The sequence below is a fragment of the Oncorhynchus mykiss genome, chromosome 19 (genome assembly GCF_013265735.2).
Source record: "Oncorhynchus mykiss isolate Arlee chromosome 19, USDA_OmykA_1.1, whole genome shotgun sequence".
NCBI classification, from domain to species: domain Eukaryota; kingdom Metazoa; phylum Chordata; class Actinopteri; order Salmoniformes; family Salmonidae; genus Oncorhynchus; species Oncorhynchus mykiss.
In genome coordinates, this window is record NC_048583.1 from 22,870,414 (window position 1) to 22,891,692 (window position 21,279).

Sequence of the window (21,279 nt, forward strand, 5' to 3'; positions counted from 1 at the left end):
ATTCTATGTTGCATGTCTAGTTAGTCTGTTTCTATGTGTTTTGGCCTGATATGGTTCTCAATCAGTGGCAGGTGTTTGTCGTTGTCTCTGATTGGGAACCATATTTAGGTAGTTTTTTTTTAGGTTTTTCATCATCCATTAACTATGCATTCACACCACGCTGCGCTTTGGTCCCCTCCATACGACGGTCGTGACAGCGATGGCTAGAAGGTCGGTGACGTCGACCGCCGAACACTGCCTGAACAAGGAGAGGGAACAACTTCGGCGGAAGTCGTGACAACCTCAAAATAATTTTCTTGCTTTTGGAATCAACCCACGTGCACAATTAGGTAAATTATTTCATAAGCTTTTTAGATCATGCTTTTAAATGCATGGGGAGGAGCGTCCACATTGTGAGTGCACACTTCTGGAGAAAAGTAGAGAATTCGGACACCTAACCAGTGTTACAGCATACCAGCTACTCTTCATCAATAGTCATCAAATCAAATGTTATTAGTCACATAAACATGTATAGCAGATGCTATTGCGGGAGTAGTGAAATGCATGCCTGACTATACAGTATATAGGGCAACCAGTGAGGTTTGATTGTCCAATCCCCCCCCCCCCCCAAATCATTTTTGCTTTACTTTGTCACAGGTGCAGCAATATGACTGAACAATTGCACTCTTTGTTTACTTTACAAAATTAGCCAAATATGGCATGGTAACAGTGTATTTATATTATATTGGATTTCAACATGAAACAAGTATTTATGTAGTCTGTGGCGAGCCCACAATTTACGTTTTCCTGACCAGACAATCTGCAAATCGGGAAAAGGTTATTCTCAGAAAAGAGCACTGCTAAGGCAGGTTAACAATGTCTAAAAAAAACTATCAACAGCATTGATAATCTGGCCAATACTGCCCAAAAGCATCCTCACAAATATCTGTCCTTATATAAACCAATAATCCACATCAAACAATAACGCAACACAATTACTTACGCTTATCCACATAACAATGCAAATCAAATCCCATTCCAAAAGAGATGACCGGATACGACGCCCAGGCTAAAAGGTCCGTTTCAAAGAGCAGGGCACCATTTCCGAAAGCAAACGAATATTAGAATGGGAACAAACGCGGGATGGGAGATCACGGGAGGGAGTGAAAGCTACCAAGCGCACTTGACCCGGGGAGCAGGGATAGCAGGGAGAGCAGGGATTAGGCAGGGAGGTGGGCGGTAATCTGCATGTCACAGAGGCATCGTCCTCGTATCAAGTTCAACTCTGCACACGACAAGGGAGGACAATCGCAACGCCCATCGCTCCGCCTGCGGAGTGCTTTTAAAAACAATGCCAGGCGCCATCACATTAAAAGGATGTTTTTTTCTCGATGACAGTGTTCGTTGTGTACTGTAGGCCTCTGTATTATGCATGTAGTGGAAGCAGAATAGTACATATTCTCTTTCCACAGCTACAATATTTGAGGGAAAATGTATTGTGGGTGTTGGATGTGTGATCTAGATAAAACCTTGTGTATGGGCAAGGCCATTTAGGAAAGACACTGAGCTAGCCACAGGACAAGTGTGAAACAAAGTCTTACAATGCCTTATGATCACATCATAATCCATTCTACCTAAATTTTTACCAACATTTTTGCACCAGGTGGTAGGGACCGAAAAAGTTAAGTGAATGTTTAACGACCCTTCACCTACCACGCCCCACACCTCCCATAAAGGTCTGCTACACTGGAAACTTACATTTTGGCTGAACGTGAGACACTCATTAATTTCAATATAACCTAGAACCTACAAAACTTTGCATGATGCTCTAGTTCTATTTTCAAGAATTTGAAGTGCGGCACAAGGCCAAAAACTCTTTATAAAGTGGCTCACACTCTGCTCACGATGGGAAAAGTAACGAGTCCAGTGTAGCAGCTAAAAACCAACTGTTTTTGTGACGACTCATTGTGACACACATGTAAACCAACCGTTAAGGTTTCGTCTTACCTGGCACTTCCCCGTTGGCGTGGGCTTTGAAGCGGGGACACATAATCGTTTGTCTGGGCGCATCCTCGCTGGAGACTGGGGTCCCCTCCAGGTTAGTGTAGAACAGGAGCAGTGGTTGGAAATGTCCCCGGATGCATTTAGAGGCCACGTCTTTCCACTTGGATCCGATCTAAGAAGAACACAAAAATAACGCAAAAGTGAAAATAATGTTTTAATGTGTGACTGACATGTTTGAGACTAAACGCTAAAGAGTAGCAACTAGTATGTTGACGTTGTTATTTTCTTCATTTAATGTGAAGTACAGAGAATTTGCTGCGTATTTCTACGTGTGGTGATTCCAGATGAAACATGGTCTAGTGTCGTGTTTTTCATGGTGAGGCATAGACCTTGCATAACTGTCAGCTTAACGATGGATAGTTCAAGTAACATGTTAAAATGGCTTCCGTCTTTTGTGAACCTCTCCTTTTTGCTTTCATGTTTCATCATTACAATTTGGCAGAACTCTTGGGAGAGCATTGAGTTGATTGCTGAGCTTTAAAATGTTTTGTTTTTATTTAACAAGGCATGTCAGTTAAGAACAAATTCTTATTTACAATGACAGCCTCCCCGGCCAAACCCTAACCCAGACGACGTTGGGCCAATTGTGCACCGCCCTATGGGACTCCCGATCACGGCCGGTCGTGATACAGCCCGAGATTGAACCCGGGTCTGTAGTGACGCCTCTACCACTGCGATGCAGTGCGCCACTCAGGAGCCAAAGGATAGATCAAAGGATAGCCCAGCTGTTAAAAGGAAAGCATTGCTTTTACGGCTCCTGTCAAAAGAGCAATATTGAGTAATAATAACCTACTTTCTTTTATTCATTAAACACAGATTATGTTTACCGGTCGGCAATGTTAAAGGAACATTAAACTCAAAAGTCAACATTTACCAGATGTTTTTGGACCTCAAATGTAGTCTAACATCAAGATGAATCCACGTGCCTTGGATTGTGGCAATCTGTATGCTAACACCAAATGAATGGAAAAGATAAGCACCGAATAAGATCTGGATATGATTTGGTCCTTAATGTTCCGATTCATTTGATGTGGCTGGATCTACTGAATTGATGGCCTGGGACTTAGCTCCACATAAGAACACTTTTGAGGTGGTTTTCAAAGTTTTGACAAGAATTCTGCAACATCTGCACAAATAGATCATCTATGAGATATTAGAAGCATTTTTCTCAATTCATTTGAAACAGACACCAACACGTTCATTTGAACACTCACCTCTTTCACGGTGGCGTCATCAAAAAATATCCATTTTGAGGACTTGCTGTGATAAGCGAACGCAGAGTAATGTTTGCTGGAGAAACAAATCATTCCCACGAGATGTAACTCACTCCTTTTGGCGTTCTCATCAGTGACCCGGTTGAACAGCTGAAATATGACATACATGAAATAGGACATACATGAAAGATGGCATACCGATGATCAATTAGGATAGGACTCTTCAACCAACATTGACATTTGCTTAATACTCAAGCAACCCTAATACAGCTATCCGGTCTGGCTACTTTACAGACACCTGCCAGATCTCACAAGACCTTGATAGGATTTAGTCAGACTGGAATGTGAACATAATCATTGGACAATCATGTTGTCTCTTTGAGTGTGAGCCATTTCACATTTGAAATGGGTGTTCATAATCTTGTTCTTTGATCATACTTCATAATATGTGGCCCTAAATAACTATGCATTTAAATGGTAGTTACAAAGGCAGGTACAGTGTAATTACAATTACATATTGCTGCATACTACAAACAATTGTTATACCTGATTGTGGCAAGGATTTACGAATAATATCAAGGTCACATTTTACAATAAGTGTCCTTAATACATACAGTATGTATTTACATGGTACTTACATAGGCAGGTGCAGTCAGTGTAATTACATCTAAAGTTCCACTATACATGTAGTTACACAGTAATCACTGTAGTAACATTGTAGTGCTGTCAGCTTTTCCTGATTTGTTTATCTCTTGTTATCATATTTTGTAATATCTGCGTTTAAAACCAAAAGGGTCCACTGAAATGGGATAAAATACTGTGCAGAAATTACATAAAATGGACACCCACGTAAGAGTAAAAAATATTCTAAAATGAAGGACTGTGTGGTTGAATGGGATTGGGGTGCTGTGTGATTCAGTTGGTAGATCATGGCGCTTGCAATGCCTGGGGTTTGTGGGTTCGATTGGCAATGGGGCCAACCATACAAAAATGTGTGCTGCATGACTAAGTTGCTTTGGATAAAAGTCTGCTAAATGGTATATATATATATATATATATATATATATATATATAGTTAGTATTACTGTTGTTATCTTACTCTGTATTATTATTAAAATAAATTGATTAATATTACATAATCATGTATATGAACCATACTCTCAACCCTCAAGCCAAATTTGAGGTAAACAATTAGCGACTAAACTTCCATTGTGCATCTTTAACCCTTACCCCCGAGAGGTTGAGATGTGGACCCAGTGACCTCACCACGTCCTCTGTAAGGTCAGACTGCTCTGCATCCCACACAAAGCCAATGGTGACGATCTCTGGGCGGTTCATGAGAACCCGACGGATCTTGATGCTCTGGCCACAGTTGCTCTGCAAAGACGATAAGAAACGATCATCCAGGAGAGATAATTAAAAGCAGAAATCTACATATAAATCTATGTTTTTTATTCAAGAAACCTTGTCAACTTTGCCATAAAACATGTTGCAACATATAGGAATCATAAATTATAATATATACAGAACTATAGTAGCACTTTATAATAACTCCGAGTAATAAGGCATTTATAATGGATTAGTAAATAGTTTATTAATTTATTAATGATTACAACTTCTAAAGTATTTAATAATGATGTATAAGATGTTTAATATAAGTCCTCATAAACCATTTACTAATCATTAGTTAAGTATTTTTGTGTGGCCTCATCTAAAGTGTGGGCTATATATACTTTATAAATGTTTTGAGTGACCAGTGTAATTTATCACAGGATATGCCATTGGTAGATATTCCAACGGTAACTCCTTAAGGTATCAAAACGGCCGATAGAATATATCAATGGTTAAACAATAAGCACACAACACAGAGGATCCTTAAGAAAATATTTGAACATTTGATTCGAAAACACTCAAACTGTTGTAATAATTTTTATTTTTTATTTTATTTCACCTTTATTTAACCAGGTAGGCAAGTTGAGAACAAGTTCTCATTTACAATTGCGACCTGGCCAAGATAAAGCAAAGCAGTTTGACACATACAACGACACAGAGTTACACATGGAGTAAAACAAACATACAGTCAATAATACAGTATAAACAAGTCTATATACGATGTGAGCAAATGAGGTGAGATAAGGGAGGTAAAGGCAAAAAGGCCATGGTGGCAAAGTAAATACAATATAGCAAGTAAAACACTGGAATGGTAGATTTGCAATGGGAGAATGTGCAAAGTAGAAATAAAAATAATGGGGGTGCAAAGGAGCAAAATAAATAAATAAATTAAATACAGTAGGGAAAGAGGTAGTTGTTTGGGCTAAATTATAGGTGGGCTATGTACAGGTGCAGTAATCTGTGAGCTTCTCTGACAGTTGGTGCTTAAAGCTAGTGAGGGAGATAAGTGTTTCCAGTTTCAGAGATTTTTGTAGTTCGTTCCAGTCATTGGCAGCAGAGAACTGGAAGGAGAGGCGGCCAAAGAAATAATTGGTTTTGGGGGTGACTAGAGAGATATACCTGCTGGAGCGTGTGCTACAGGTGGGAGATGCAATGGTGACCAGCGAGCTGAGATAAGGGGGGACTTTACCTAGCAGGGTCTTGTAGATGACATGGAGCCAGTGGGTTTGGCGACGAGTATGAAGCGAGGGCCAGCCAACGAGAGCGTACAGGTCGCAATGGTGGGTAGTATATGGGGCTTTGGTGACAAAACGGATTGCACTGTGATAGACTGCATCCAATTTGTTGAGTAGGGTATTGGAGGCTATTTTGTAAATGACATCGCCAAAGTCGAGGATTGGTAGGATGGTCAGTTTTACAAGGGTATGTTTGGCAGCATGAGTGAAGGATGCTTTGTTGCGAAATAGGAAGCCAATTCTAGATTTAACTTTGGATTGGAGATGTTTGATATGGGTCTGGAAGGAGAGTTTACAGTCTAACCAGACACCTAAGTATTTGTAGTTGTCCACATATTCTAAGTCAGAGCCGTCCAGAGTAGTAATGTTGGACAGGCGGGTAGGTACAGGTAGCGATCGGTTGAAGAGCATGCATTTAGTTTTACTTGTATTTAAGAGCAATTGGAGGCCACGGAAGGAGAGTTGTATGGCATTGAAGCTTGCCTGGAGGGTTGTTAACACAGTGTCCAAAGAAGGGCCAGAAGTATACAGAATGGTGTCGTCTGCGTAGAGGTGGATCAGAGACTCACCAGCAGCAAGAGCGACCTCATTGATGTATACAGAGAAGAGAGTCGGTCCATGAATTGAACCCTGTGGCACCCCCATAGAGACTGCCAGAGGTCCGGACAGCAGACCCTCCGATTTGACACACTGAACTCTATCAGAGAAGTAGTTGGTGAACCAGGCGAGACAATCATTTGAGAAACCAAGGCTGTCGAGTCTGCCGATGAGGATGTGGTGATTGACAGAGTCGAAAGCCTTGGCCAGATCAATGAATACGGCTGCACAGTAATGTTTCTTATCGATGGTGGTTAAGATATCATTTAGGACCTTGAGCGTGGCTGAGGTGCACCCATGACCAGCTCTGAAACCAGATTGCATAGCAGAGAAGGTATGGTGAGATTCGAAATGGTCGGTAATCTGTTTGTTGACTTGGCTTTCGAAGACCTTAGAAAGGCATGGTAGGATAGATATAGGTCTGTAGCAGTTTGGATCAAGAGTGTCACCCCCTTTGAAGAGGGGGATGACCGCAGCTGCTTTCCAATCTTTGGGAATCTCAGACGACACGAAAGAGAGGTTGAACAGGCTAGTAATAGGGGTGGCAACAATTTTGGCAGATAATTTTAGAAAGAAAGGGTCCAGATTGTCTAGCCCGGCTGATTTGTAGGGGTCCAGATTTTGCAGCTCATTCAGAACATCAGCTGAGCAGATTTGGGAGAAGGAGAAATGGGGAAGGCTTGGGGGAGTTGTTGTGGGGGGTGCAGTGCTGTTGACCGGGGTAGGAGTAGCCAGGTGGAAAGCATGGCCAGCCGTAGAAAAATGCTTATTGAAATTCTCAATTATGGTGGATTTATCAGTGGTGACAGTGTTTCCTATCTTCAGTGCAGTGGGCAGCTGGGAGGAGGGGTTCTTATTCTCCATGGACTTTACAGTGTCCCTTTACAGTGTCGATGCTAATGCAGAACGCCATAGGATGTTTTTGTGTTGGTTAAGGGCAGTCAGGTCTGGGGAGAACCAAGGGCTATATCTATTCCTGGTTCTAAATTTCTTGAATGGGGCATGTTTATTTAAGATGGTTGGGAAGGCATTTTTTAAAAATATCCAGGCATCCTCTACTGACGGGATGAGATCAATATCCTTCCAGGATACCCCGGCCAGGTCGATTAGAAAGGCCTGCTCGCTGAAGTGTTTCAGGGAGCGTTTTACAGTGATGAGTGGAGGTCGTTTGACCGCTGACCCATTACGGATGCAGGCAATGAGGCAGTGATCGCTGAGATCTTGGTTGAAAACAACAGAGGTGTATTTAGAGGGCAAGTTGGTTAGGATGATATCTATGAGGGTGCCCGTGTTTAAGGCTTTGGGGAGGTACCTGGTAGGTTCATTGATAATTTGTGTGAGGTTGAGGGCATCAAGTTTAGATTGTAGGATGGCTGGGGTGTTAAGCATGTTCCAGTTTAGGTCGCCAAGCAGCACAAGCTCTGAAGATAGATGGGGGGCAATCAGTTCACATATGGTGTCCAGAGCACAGCTGGGGGCAGAGGGTGGTCTATAGCAGGCGGCAACGGTGAGAGACTTGTTTTTAGAGAGGTGGATTTTTAAAAGTAGAAGTTCAAATTGTTTGGGTACAGACCTGGATAGTAGGACAGAACTCTGCAGGCTATCTTTGCAGTAGATTGCAACACCGCCCCCTTTGGCAGTTCTATCTTGTCTGAAAATGTTGTAGTTTGGAATTAAAATGTCTGAATTTTTGGTGGTCTTCCTAAGCCAGGATTCAGACACAGCTAGAACATCCGGGTTGGCAGAGTGTGCTAAAGCAGTGAATAGAACAAACTTAGGGAGGAGGCTTCTAATGTTAACATGCATGAAACCAAGGCTATTACGGTTACAGAAGTCGTCAAAAGAGAGCGCCTGGGGAATAGGAGTGGAGCTAGGCATTGCAGGGCCTGGATTCACCTCTCCATCGCCTGATGAACAGAGTAGGAGTAGAATAAGGGTGCGGCTAAAAGCAATAAGAATTGGTCGTTTAGAACGTCTGGAACAGAGAGTAAAAGGAGGTTTCTGGGGGCGATAAAATAGCATCAAGGTATAATGTACAGACAAAGGTAAGGTAGGATGTGAATACAGTGGAGGTAAACCTAGGTATTGAGTGATGAAGAGAGAGATATTGTCTCTAGAAACATCATTGAAACCAGGAGATGTCATTGCATGTGTGGGTGGTGGAACTAATAGGTTGGATAAGGTATAGTGAGCAGGACTAGAGGCTCTACAGTGAAATAAGCCAATATAACCAGAACAGCAATGGACAAGGCATATTGACATGAAGGAGAGGCATGCTCAGTCGAGTGATCAAAAGGGTCCAGTGAGTGGAGAGGTTGGTTGGGGGTCACGGCGATTTAGACAGCTAAATCGGTAGCAAGCTAGCGTAGGAGCAAGCTAGCATAAGATGGAGGTCTGTTATTAGCCAACTCTTGCGTTCCGTCAGTAGATTAGTGGGTTTCCGTGTGGTAGAGGGGATGAATCCAAATCACACAACAACAACAAAAATAAAAACAATAGATATAGTTATAGAGGCCCAAGAAGAAAAATAAATAAATAAATAAATAAAAATAAAATAAAAATTGTCCGATTGTCTATTCAGATAGAAGCCGATAAGATAGCCAACGTTGCCTGGGCGCCCAGGCAACGTTGCGCCGGAGGAGCCAGCCGGACAATTCCCTCGGGTAGACAACGTCGGCAGTCTAGCCGTGAAGGCCCGGTGGGGCTCCGCGTAGGCAGCAAAACGGGTCCGGATAGGTGACTGCAGCCCAGGAGTGATTGATGGAACTCTTCAGCTGGCTAGCTCCGGAACAATTGATGTTAGCTCCGGAATCGACGAAAGCCGATAGTCACACGGATAGCAGCTAGCTAGCTGCGAGATCCAGGCATGGACGTCCAGAGCCAGCGGCCGAAATCCAGGGACATGGAGAGAAAAATTGGTCCGATATGTTCCGCTCCGAGCCACGCTGCACCGCGCCGTACAAAACTGGCGATAGATTCTCGAGCCAAAGGACAGCCGATGACCACAAACCGTGGTCAGCTGAGTACCAACGATTAGCCAGTAAATAAGCTAACTAGCTTCTGAACTAGCCCCTGACCCAGCTTCAGAGTAGCTTCTGGACCAGCTTCTGGCTAGCTCCCGGCTAGCTTCTGGCTAATTTCTGGCTAGCCTCTCGGAGGATCACAGATCTGAGGTAAATAATACTTTTTTATATAAATATAAATTGGTGAAGCGGATTGCAGGAGAGTGTTCTGAAGATGAGTTTTTGGAAAATTAAAAATGTATGTGAAAAAAAAAGTTGTAAATATATATATATATACGGGACACGACAGGACGAGGACAAAAATACGTCTGAACTGCTATGCCATCTTGGGAGAGGAGATGTCATGATGTGATGTGTATCTTCATACAAAGTTTATGCTGAGAAAAATAAGGAAAATGCTAATATATGCACATACAGTGCCTTCGGAGAGTATTCACCGCCCTTGACTTTTTCCACAATTTGTTACATTACAGCCTTATTCTAAAATTGATTAAATATATTAAATATGTAAAAAAATCCTCAGCAATCTACACACAATACCTCATAATGACAAAGCGAAAACAAGTTTAGAATTGTTTGTAAATTATTTAAAAATAAAAAACAGAAAAAGGTTATTTACATCAGTATTCAGACCCTTCGCTAATGAGATTCAAATTGAGCTCAGGTGCATCCTGTTTCCATTGATCATCCTTGAGATGTTTCTACAACTTAATTGGAGTCCACCTGTGGTAAATTAAATTGATTGGACATGATTTTGAAAGGCACACACATGTCTGTATAAGGTCCCACAGTTGACAGTGCATGTCCGACCACGACAAAACGTGGAGTGCCTGGAAACAGCCCTTAGCCGTGGTACATTGGCCATACATCACAAACCCCCCGAGGTGTGCCTTATTGCTATAATAAACCCGTTACTAATGTAATTAGAGCAGTAAAAATAAATATTTTGTCATTCCCATGGTATACAGTCTGATATACCATGTCAGCCAATCAGCACTCAGGGCTTAAACCACCCAGTTTATAATGATTAATAAACTATTTACTCATCCTTTATAATTATTATTTACACGTTGTTAGTTATTCTTAATGTTGTTAATATGAAAAATGTAATACAACTTTCATTACATAAAATACAAAATAGCTTTAATATCTATCTTTAATAATCCTGCGTGATAAGATTTTTTGATCCAGGAACAGTAGAAAGGGTTAATGGCACAAAGCACTTGCACCAGGGCTGACGCACATTGAAGTGTTAGACCGGTGCTAGCCAATCGAGATGAGAGAGCAACAGTGGATAAGCCTTAACTGCTATTTATATCCCTAACACTAGTCTGGCTGCCTCTCCTTCAGGCCTGTTCCATCATAATGTCACAAAGCAGAATGCAGAGAGTAGAAATCAGCTCAATGCGGGTTTGAATTAAATACTGTCTGGATACTGCAGGTACAGTAGCTATAATATATTGTTCTGATGGTCATACGTTAAGGTTCAGTTCAATAAAACAGTATTGTAGCATTTACAGAGTAACATTTATGTGAAGATGTGTCCTATAGTTAATCAATCACAGAATGTTTTTGATACTGATATAATAGCTGGTAGAATCCATTAATCGCCAGATCCTTTCTGTATTCAGAAGATGACAGTGATTTATAAACAAATAACATCATGAACATTGCTACAGTTATGGACTTTCACAGTTCAAAAAGCACAATCTCCGCCCACTACATAATTGACTAACAGAGTGATTTGATTGGACAAGGAGTTCTATTTTGGTCAAAGATTACATAAAAAATCCATTGGAGTCATGTACTGCTAGAAGCTGGGATGACGGCACGTTGCAGTCACATTGTTCGGCACCAACTTTCTGGCTGCATAGATAACAGCATGGCCACATGTCTATCAAAACCAAATACATCACATTGGATATTAGACATCAAACTGTGGTTCATAATGAAAATGAGCAACATACCGGACAGTTACGTAGGTCACCGATGGTGTTTGCCGCCTGCAGCAATTCCCCGAACACGTCCGACCGAATCCTGTCGTTCTGCCCCAAGACGCGGTCCACCTGTTGGCTGGGACACAGAGGGGGTGGGATATGAGGGGTGTCCTTCTGCACTGTAAATCACATAAGCCTTATCCAAACCTAACAGAAAGTGTATGTTGTGATCGCTTAGCAGGCTAGCACGGTCACACTTTACAGCACAGTTACAGTAAAGTTATTACACTGTACTGACTACCTGTACTTACCCACAAGTTATACAGTTATAATAGCATTGTAGCGTAAAGTCTTACCTACCCCTAGCACATTATGCAGTTGGAGTACTTTGGGAAAAAAGTTGTGGGACAACCTACTAGAGCAGTAGGTCTATCTACAACTAGCTGTGCGTACACACCTGGTACAAGGCATTCACATAGGTTATTGCCTTATAGTTATCATAGAATGATGCCTACGCAATCATCCCTTGATTGATATCACCTGTTAAAAAACTTCTTAGGGCTGTGTCATGATGTTGGCCTCTTTGGGTATAGCAACCCCATCCCCCTCTCCCTGCCTCACCCCCCTTGCCTCCTTCAACTAAGCTGCTGTGGTCAGAGGTTGTAAATTCCTGAGAAGACCTCCTCATGGACACACAGTTCATGGAGAACAAAGGAAATCCTTCCATCTCACAGAACTTGAGGTACGAACAAATTTCATTTTCCGGAGAAAGTATAAAAGATCGGTGAAGAATCCAGCTACGAACCAGTCCGTTTGTCACAACTTGGGAAGCTCATGGGAGACGGTGTGGCCACATTACCATAACGCTATTTATATAATAGCCTCAGATATGAGGTTTACATCTAATTGTTGTATAAGATGAATGAGTGAATATGATACTGTTTGTATAATTGTGTAATATGATTGTGGACTGTTTAATGAAGAAAAATACAATTCCCTTTTGATTTGAACTAAATCCGAGGCCAGTTATGGTCAGACATCCTGGGACAGACCCTTTTCTGCCATTCCGAATAAAACCCAACTTTGAGAAATGATCAGCAGACCGAGCTTACCTCAATTACGAGATTGCTAAAGGTTACAGACCATGTTTTTCTCCATTAGGAAGAGGACAAAAGGTTGTAGACCATTGCTGAATCTTTTAACCATACCACGTGGTTAAACTCTTAGACTATTGATACCGACTGAATGAAAACAAGTCTTTGATATTAATTAGTAGTCTGTAGCTAGAAATTCGGTATCATTGAACGCAAAGAACGACAACCGCCGAAACATCCATTCTATAACGAATGTCACTCTGAACAATCCCCTCTAACCACATACGAGAGAAGGAGAGAGACGGACTATTCTACAAAAGACACCAACTTTTCACCAGCGGTCAAGACGACACACTGAGCGTAAATATATATATTGATTGCAGTTGTTCCCGAATGAGTGAGCGTTCATGTGTAAACGATTAGCATTTCAATCGTTATAATTATGACTCTGTAGTGACTTCTTAGTCGACCGCCACTTCCCCTTTGTTCTAACAAGCCGCCATGCCGGTTTAGCCCACTAGGGCACATCCTCCTATCATTACATTTACCTTGATTGTTTGTTTGTTTATGCATTTCTGTGAATTACTTAGTTAGTAATAAATAAATGATTTAAGACAATTGATGTATGGATGACTCATAGTGAAGACTATGTTCGTGCAAATAACCAACAATTTACGACGTTTGGAATGAGACTAACGGGATAATATGACAACAGCCAGTGAAAGTGCAGGGCGCCAAATTCAAAACAACAGAAATCTCATAATTAAAATTCCTCAAACATACATGTATCTTATACCGTTTTAAAGGTAATCTTGTTGTTAATCCCACCATAGTGTCCGATTGTCACGATCGTCGTAGTGAGGAGACCAAAGCGCAGCGTGGTGTGAATACATACTTTTAATGAATGACGAAAAAACACGAAGTACACTAAACAAACAAACACAATAACAAAACGAACGTGACTGCTATCGAAACTGAGTGCTAACATGCAACATCACTTAGACAATAACCCACGAACCACAATACAAAACAGGCTACCTAAATATGGTTCCCAATCAGAGACAACGACAAACACCTGCCACTGATTGAGAACCATATCAGGCCAAAACACATAGAAACAGACTAACTAGACATGCAACATAGAATGCCCGCTCATATCACACCCTGACCAAACAAAACATAGAAACAAACAACTAAAATAATGGTCAGAGTGTGACACTGATTTCAAATAGGCTTTACAGCGAAAGCACCACAAATGATTATGTTAGGTCACCACCAAGCCAAAGAAACTCTGCCATTTTTCCAGCCAAAGAGAGGAGTCACAAAAAGCACAAATAGAGATAAAATGAATCACTAACCTTTGATGATCGTCATCAGATGACACTCATAGGACTTCATGTTACACAATACATGTATGTTTTGTTTGATAAAGATCATATGTATATAAAACAATCTGAGTTTACATTGGCGCGTTACGTTCACTAGTTCCAAAAACATCCAGTGATTTTGCATAGCCACATCGATTGAACAGAAATACTCATCATAAATGTAGATGATAGTACAAGTTATACACATGGAATTATAGATATACCTCTCCTTAATGCAACCGATGTCTTTACGGAAAAAGCAAACCATGCAAAAATCTGAGACGGCGCTCAGAAAATAAATACAATTTTCCGCCATGTTGGAGTTAACAGAAACCAGAAATCACATTATAAATATTCCCTTACCTTTGATGATCTTCATCAGAATGCACTCCCAGGAATCCTAGTTCCACAATAAATGCTTGATTTGTTCGATAATGTCCATTATTTATGTCCAAGTAGCTACTTTTGTTAGCGCGTTAGGTACACATATCCAAACGCTCGCACAGGTCCCGTATAACTTCGGTCAAAAACTTCAAAAAGTTATATTACAGGTCGAAGAAACACTTCAAACTAAGTATAGAATACATTTTTAGGGTGTTGTTATCATAAATCTTCAATAAAGTTCCAACCGGATAATTCCTTTGTGTCTAGAGAAGCAATGGAACGCAGGTCGATATCATATGGAATCCGCATGACCAGGAAATGGCTCTCTGCCAGTAACCTGACTCATTCAGCTCTTATTCAAGCCCACAACACAGTAGAAGCCTCATTCAAGTTTCTAAAGACGGTTGACCTCTAGTGGAAGCCCTAGGAAGTGCAACTTCATCCATATGAAGTTTTTTTTTTTTTCCTCAACTTTTTCACTCCGGACGCTTTATCTGGACACGATTCGTCAGGACCTCCAACAGCCGAAGCTAAGTAGTAACATTAACATGATGCCTTCTAATTGCAGTCGCTGTACTCGCCTTACGGCGAGGATAGCTGTGCTACAAGCCCAGCTTCAGACGCAATCGCTAGGCAAGGGTAATTTCAGTGTAGGAAAGGATGAAACAGCGTCTGTGCCACCAGTTAGTACAGATAGTAGTATAAATCCCCTGGCACAGTCCCCTCAGCCTGACAACTTTCTCACGGTTTCTGGAAGGAAACGCTGTAGGAACGCTCAACCGGTGTCTCTCATTCAGCCGACAGAAACTTTCAACCGGTTTTCCCCATTAAGCAGCGGGTCGGAGTCAGAGACCTAGTCTTCTCTGGTCTCTACTCCTCCCGTTACGGGGTCTGAGACGCCGAAGCTTCCCACCATGAGCTCTGACAAATTGAAAACTCTAGTCATTGGCGACTCCATTACCCGCAGTATTAGACTTAAAACGAATCATCCAGCGATCATACACTGTTTACCGGGGTGCAGGGCTACCGACGTTAAGGCTAATCTGAAGATGGTGCTGGCTAAAGCTAAAACTGGCGAGTGTAGAGAGTATAGAGATATTGTTATCCACGTCGGCACCAACGATGTTAGGATGAAACAGTCAGAGATCACCAAGCACAACATAGCTTCTGCGTGTAAATCAGCTAGAAAGATGTGTTGGCATCGAGTAATTGTCTCTGGCCCCCTCCCAGTTAGGGGGAGTGATGAGCTCTACAGCAGAGTCTCACAACTCAATCGCTGGTTGAAAACTGTTTTCTGCCCCTCCCAAAAGATAGAATTTGTAGATAATTGGCCCTCTTTCTGGGACTCACCCACAAACAGGACCAAGCCTGACCTGCTGAGGAGTGACGGACTCCATCCTAGCTAGAGGGGTGCTCTCATTTTATCTACCAACATAGACAGGGCTCTAACCCCTCTAGCTCCACAATGAAATAGGGTGCAGGCCAGGCAGCAGGCTGTTAGCCAGCCTGCCAGCATAGTGGAGTCTGCCACTAGCACAGTCAGTGTAGTCAGCTCAGCTATCACCATTGAGACCGTGTCTGTGCCTCGACCTAGGTTGGGCAAAACTAAACATGGCGGTGTTCGCATTAGCAATCTCACTAGGATAAAGACCACCTCCATTCCTGTCATTATTGAAAGAGATCATGATACCTCACATCTCAAAATAGGGCTACTTAATGTTAGATCCCTTACTTCAAAGGCAATTATAGTCAATGAACTAATCACTGATCATAATCATGATGTGATTGGCCTGACTGAAACATGGCTTAAGCCTGATGAATTTACTGTGTTAAATGAGGCCTCACCTCCTGGCTACACTAGTGACCATATCCCCCGTGCATCCCGCAAGGCGGAGGTGTTGCTAACATTTACGATAGCAAATTTCAATTTACAAAAAAAAAAATTATGACGTTTTCGTCTTTTGAGCTTCTAGTCATGAAATCTATGCAGCCTACTTAATCACTTTTTATAGCTACTGTTTACAGGCCTCCTGGGCCATATACAGCGTTCCTCACTGAGTTCCCTGAATTCCTATCGGACCTTGTAGTCATAGCAGATAATATTCTAATCTTTGGTGACTTTAATATTCACATGGAAAAGTCCACAGACCCACTCCAAAAGGCTTTCGGAGCCATTATCGACTCAGTGGGTTTTGTCCAACATGTCTCTGGACCCACTCACTATCACAGTCATACGCTGGACCTAGTTTTGTCCCATGGAATAAATGTTGTGGATTTTAATGTTTTTCCTCATAATCCTGGACTATCGGACCACCATTTTATTACGTTTGCAATTGCAACAAATAATCTGCTCAGACCCCAACCAAGGATCATCAAAAGTCGTGCTATAAATTCACAGACAACACAAAGATTCCTTGATGTCCTTCCAGATTCCCTCTGTCTACCCAAGGACGCCAGAGGACAAAAATCTGTTAACCACCTAACTGAGGAACTCAATTTAAACTTGCGCAATAGCCTAGATGCAGTTGCACCCCTAAAAACTAAAAACATTTCTCATAAGAAACTAGCTCCCTGGTACACAGAAAATACCCGAGCTCTGAAGCAAGCTTCCAGAAAATTGGAACGGAAATGGCGCCACACCAAACTGGAAGTCTTCCGACTAGCTTGGAAAGACAGTACTGTGCAGTACCGAAGAGCCCTTACTGCTGCTCGATCATCCTATTTTTCTAACTTAATTGAGGAAAATAAGAACAATCCGAAATTCCTTTTTGATACTGTCGCAAAGCTAACTAAAAAGCAGCATTCCCCAAGAGAGGATGACTTTCACTTTAGCAGTGATAAATTCATGAACTTCTTTGAGGAAAAGATAATGATTATTAGAAAGCAAATTTCGGACTCCTCCTTAAATCTGCGTATTCCTTCAAAGCTCAGTTGTCCTGAGTCTGCACAACTCTGCCAGGACCTAGGATCAAGAGAGACGCTCAAGTGTTTTAGTACTACATCTCTTGACACAATGATGAAAATAATCATGGCCTCTAAACCTTCAAGCTGCATACTGGAACCTATTCCAACTAAACTACTGAAAGAGCTGCTTCCTGTGCTTGGCCCTCCTATGTTGAACATAATAAACGGCTCTCTATCCACCGGATGTGTACCAAACTCACTAAAAGTGGCAGTAATAAAGCCTCTCTTGAAAAGGCCAAACCTTGACCCAGAAAATATAAAAAACTATCGGCCTATATCGAATCTTCCATTCCTCTCAAAAATTTTAGAAAAGGCTGTTGCGCAACAACTCACTGCCTTCCTGGTGACAAACAATGTATACGAAATGCTTCAGTCTGGTTTTAGCACTGAGACGGCACTTGTGAAGGTGGTAAATTACATTTTAATGGCATCGGACCGAGGCTCTGCATCTGTCCTCGTGCTCCTAGACCTTAGTGCTGCTTTTGATACCATCGATCACCACATTCTTTTGGAGAGATTGGAAACCCAAATTGGTCTACACGGACAAGTTCTGGCCTGGTTTAGATCTTATCTGTCGGAAAGATATCAGTTTGTCTCTGTGAATGGTTTGTCCTCTGACAAATCAACTGTACATTTCGGTGTTCCTCAAGGTTCCGTTTTAGGACCACTATTGTTTTCACTATATATTTTACCTCTTGGGGATGTTATTCGAAAACATAATGTTAACTTTCACTGCTATGCGGATGACACACAGCTGTACATTTCAATTAAACATGGTGAAGCCCCAAAATTGCCCTTGCTAGAAGCATGTGTTTCAGACATAAGGAAGTGGATGGCTGCAAACGTTCTACTTTTAAACTCGGACAAAACAGAGATGCTTGTTCTAGGTCCCAAGAAACAAAGAGATCTTCTGTTGAATCTGACAATTAATCTTAATGGTTGTACAGTCCTATCAAATAAAACTGTGAAGGACCTCGGCGTTACTCTGGACCCTGATCTCTCTTTTGAAGAACATATCAAGACCATTTCAAGGACAGCTTTTTTCCATCTACGTAACTTTCTGTCCAAAAATGATGCAGAAAAATGTATCCATGCTTTTGTCACTTCTAGGTTAGACTACTGCAATGCTCTACTTTCCGGCTACCCGGATAAAGCACTAAATAAACTTCAGTTAGTGCTAAATACGGCTGCTAGAATCCTGACTAGAACCACAAAATTTGATCATATTACTCCAGTGCTAGCCTCTCTACACTGGCTTCCTGTCAAAGCAAGGGCTGCTTTCAAGGTTTTACTGCTAAACCTACAAAGCATTACATGGGCTTGCTCCTACCTATCTCTCTGATTTGGTCCTGCCGTACATACCTACACGTACGCTACGGTCACAAGACGCAGGCCTCCTAATTGTCCCTAGAATTTCTAAGCAAACAGCTGGAGGCAGGGCTTTCTCCTATAGAGCTCCATTTTTATGGAACGGTCTGCCTACCCATGTCAGAGACGCAAACTCGGTCTCAACCTTTAAGTCTCTACTGAAGACTCATCTCTTCAGTGGGTCATATGATTGAGTGTAGTCTGGCCCAGGAGTGGGAAGGTGAACGGAATGGCTCTGGAGCAACGAACCGCCCTTGCTTACTCTGCCTGGCCGGTTCCCCTCTTTCCACTGGGATTCTCTGCCTCTAACCCTATTACAGGGGCTGAGTCACTGGCTTACTGGGGCTCTCTCATGCCGTCCCTGGAGGGGGTGCGTCACCTGAGTGGGTTGATTCACTGATGTGGTCATCCTGTCTGGGTTGACTGTTCTGCCTTATTATTATTCGACCACATGCTGGTCATTTATGAACATTTGAACATCTTGGCCATGTTCTGTTATAATCTCCACCCGGCACAGCCAGAAGAGGACTGGCCACCCCACATAGCCTGGTTCCTCTCTAGGTTTCTTGCTAGGTTTTGGCCTTTCTAGGGAGTTTTTCCAAGCCACTGTGCTTCTACACCTGCATTGCTTGCTGTTTGGGGTTTTAGGCTGGGTTTCTGTACAGCACTTTGAGATATTAGCTGATGTACGAAGGGCTATATAAATACATTTGATTTGATTTGATTTTGATATCCCCCTGTGAGTTCAATAGAGCCTGGGTTGAAAATCGACCAACCTCAGATTTCTCACTTGCTGTTTTGATTTCTTCTCAGATTTTTGCCTGCCATATGAGTTCTGTTATACTCTCAGACATCATTCAAACAGTTTTAGAAACTTCAGAGTGTTTTCTATCCAATACTAATAATTATATGCATATATTAGCAACTGAGACTGAGGAGCAGGCCGTTTACTCTGGGCACCTTTCATCCAAGCTACTGCCCCTGCAGCCATAAGAAGTTAAATCCACTTCAGTCAGTGTAGATGAAGGGGAGGGGGGGGGGGGGGACAGGTTAAGTAATGATTTTTAAGCCATGAGGCAATTGAGACATGGATTGTGTATGTGTGCCATTCAGATGGAGAATGGGCAAGACAAAATATTTAAGTGCCTTTGAACGAGGTATGGTAGTAGTTGCCAGGCACATCTGTTTGAGTGTGTCAAGAACTGAAATGCTGCTGGGTTTTCCACACTCAACAGTGTCCCGTCTGTATCAAGAATGGTCCACCACCCAAAGGATATCCATGCAACTTGACGCAATTGTGGGATGCATTGGAGTCAACATGGGCCAGCATCCCTGTGGACCGCTTTCGACACCTTGTTGTCCATGCCCTGACAAATTGAGGCTGTCGATGTGCATGGGGTATGAGGTAACTCAAGTAGATGCACTATATATACAAAAGTATGTGAACACCCCTTCACACCCCTTGGATTCGGCTATTTCAGCCACACCTGTTGCTGACAGGCGTAGAAAGTCGAGCACACTGCCATGCAATCTCCATAGACAAACATTGTCAGTACTGGTCATACTGAAGAGCTTAGTGACTTTCAACATGGTACCGTCATAGGATGTCACCTTTCCAGCAAGTCACTTAGTCAAATTTCTGCCCTGCTAGAGCTGCCCCGTTCAACTGTAGGTGCTGTTATTGTGAAGTGGAAAAGTCTAGGAGCAACAACGGCTCAGCCGCAGTGTTAGGTCACACAAGCTCACAGAACGGGACCGCCGATTACTGAAGCACATAGCTACCGAGTTCCAAACTGCCTCTGGAAGCAACGGATGCTCAAGAACTGTTCGCCGGGAGCTTCATGAAATGGGTTCCCATGGCCGAGCAGCCTAAGATCACTATGCGCAATGTCAAGTGTCGGCTGGAATGGTGTATAGCTCGCCGCCATTGGACTCTGGAGCAGTAGAAATGTGTTCTCTGGAGCAATGCTTCACCATCTGGCATTCCAAATGACAAATCTGGGTTTGGCGGATGCCAGGAGAACGCTACCTGCCCCAATGCACTGCGTCAATTGTAAAGTTTGGTGGAGAAGGAATAATGGTTGTGGATGTTTTTCATGGTTCGGGCTGGGCCCCTTATTTCATACAATGACATTCTAGACCTGGCCTGGGCAATTATTTTCCATGGAGGGCCACGTTAGAATATATCATTGCAGACCAGAATCATATTACAGAATTATACATCATATGACTGTGTTGACAGATATATCTACTGTAAATCACGTCCAGATATGCTACTTATTTAACTTTAACATAATAAACCATAAATAAATCACATACATGCTCTCCTTTTGGTAGGTATTTTCATTATTAAACATGCAATGAACTACACGGAGGGAAAAGTACACTGTGCATTCAGCACCACGGATAGAACTCTTGTTAACGGGTTGCACAATAACACAAGAGAGAGAGAGCTCAACATTACATTTAAATTACTCAATCAGTGGGAGGAGTGAAGTCCCTGATGGGCATTGACTAGAGCAGTTTCTGACGTCGCAATGCGCAGAATTGCTGAGAGGTGAGAGTCAGTAAGAGATGATCTGTCCCTTGACATCACATTAAATTAGTCACATGCGCCGAATACAACAGGTGTAGTCGACCTTACAGTGAAATGCTTACTTA

The 21,279-nt window shown here is 42.3% G+C and overlaps 1 protein-coding gene across 1 annotated transcript in view; it reads right to left on the minus strand.

Annotated features, from left to right (window-relative positions):
- LOC110497487 (inactive ubiquitin carboxyl-terminal hydrolase 53-like) overlaps positions 1 to 21,279 on the minus strand; it is a 57,506-nt gene that overhangs the window by 20,699 nt on the left and 15,528 nt on the right. The window contains exons 8-11 of the mRNA XM_036954463.1: positions 11,472 to 11,577; positions 4,488 to 4,634; positions 3,258 to 3,407; positions 1,987 to 2,155 (exon numbers count right to left, since the gene is read on the minus strand). Coding sequence (XP_036810358.1) covers positions 1,987 to 2,155; positions 3,258 to 3,407; positions 4,488 to 4,634; positions 11,472 to 11,577 — 572 coding nt within the window. The remainder of the gene's footprint in view (positions 1 to 1,986; positions 2,156 to 3,257; positions 3,408 to 4,487; positions 4,635 to 11,471; positions 11,578 to 21,279) is intronic.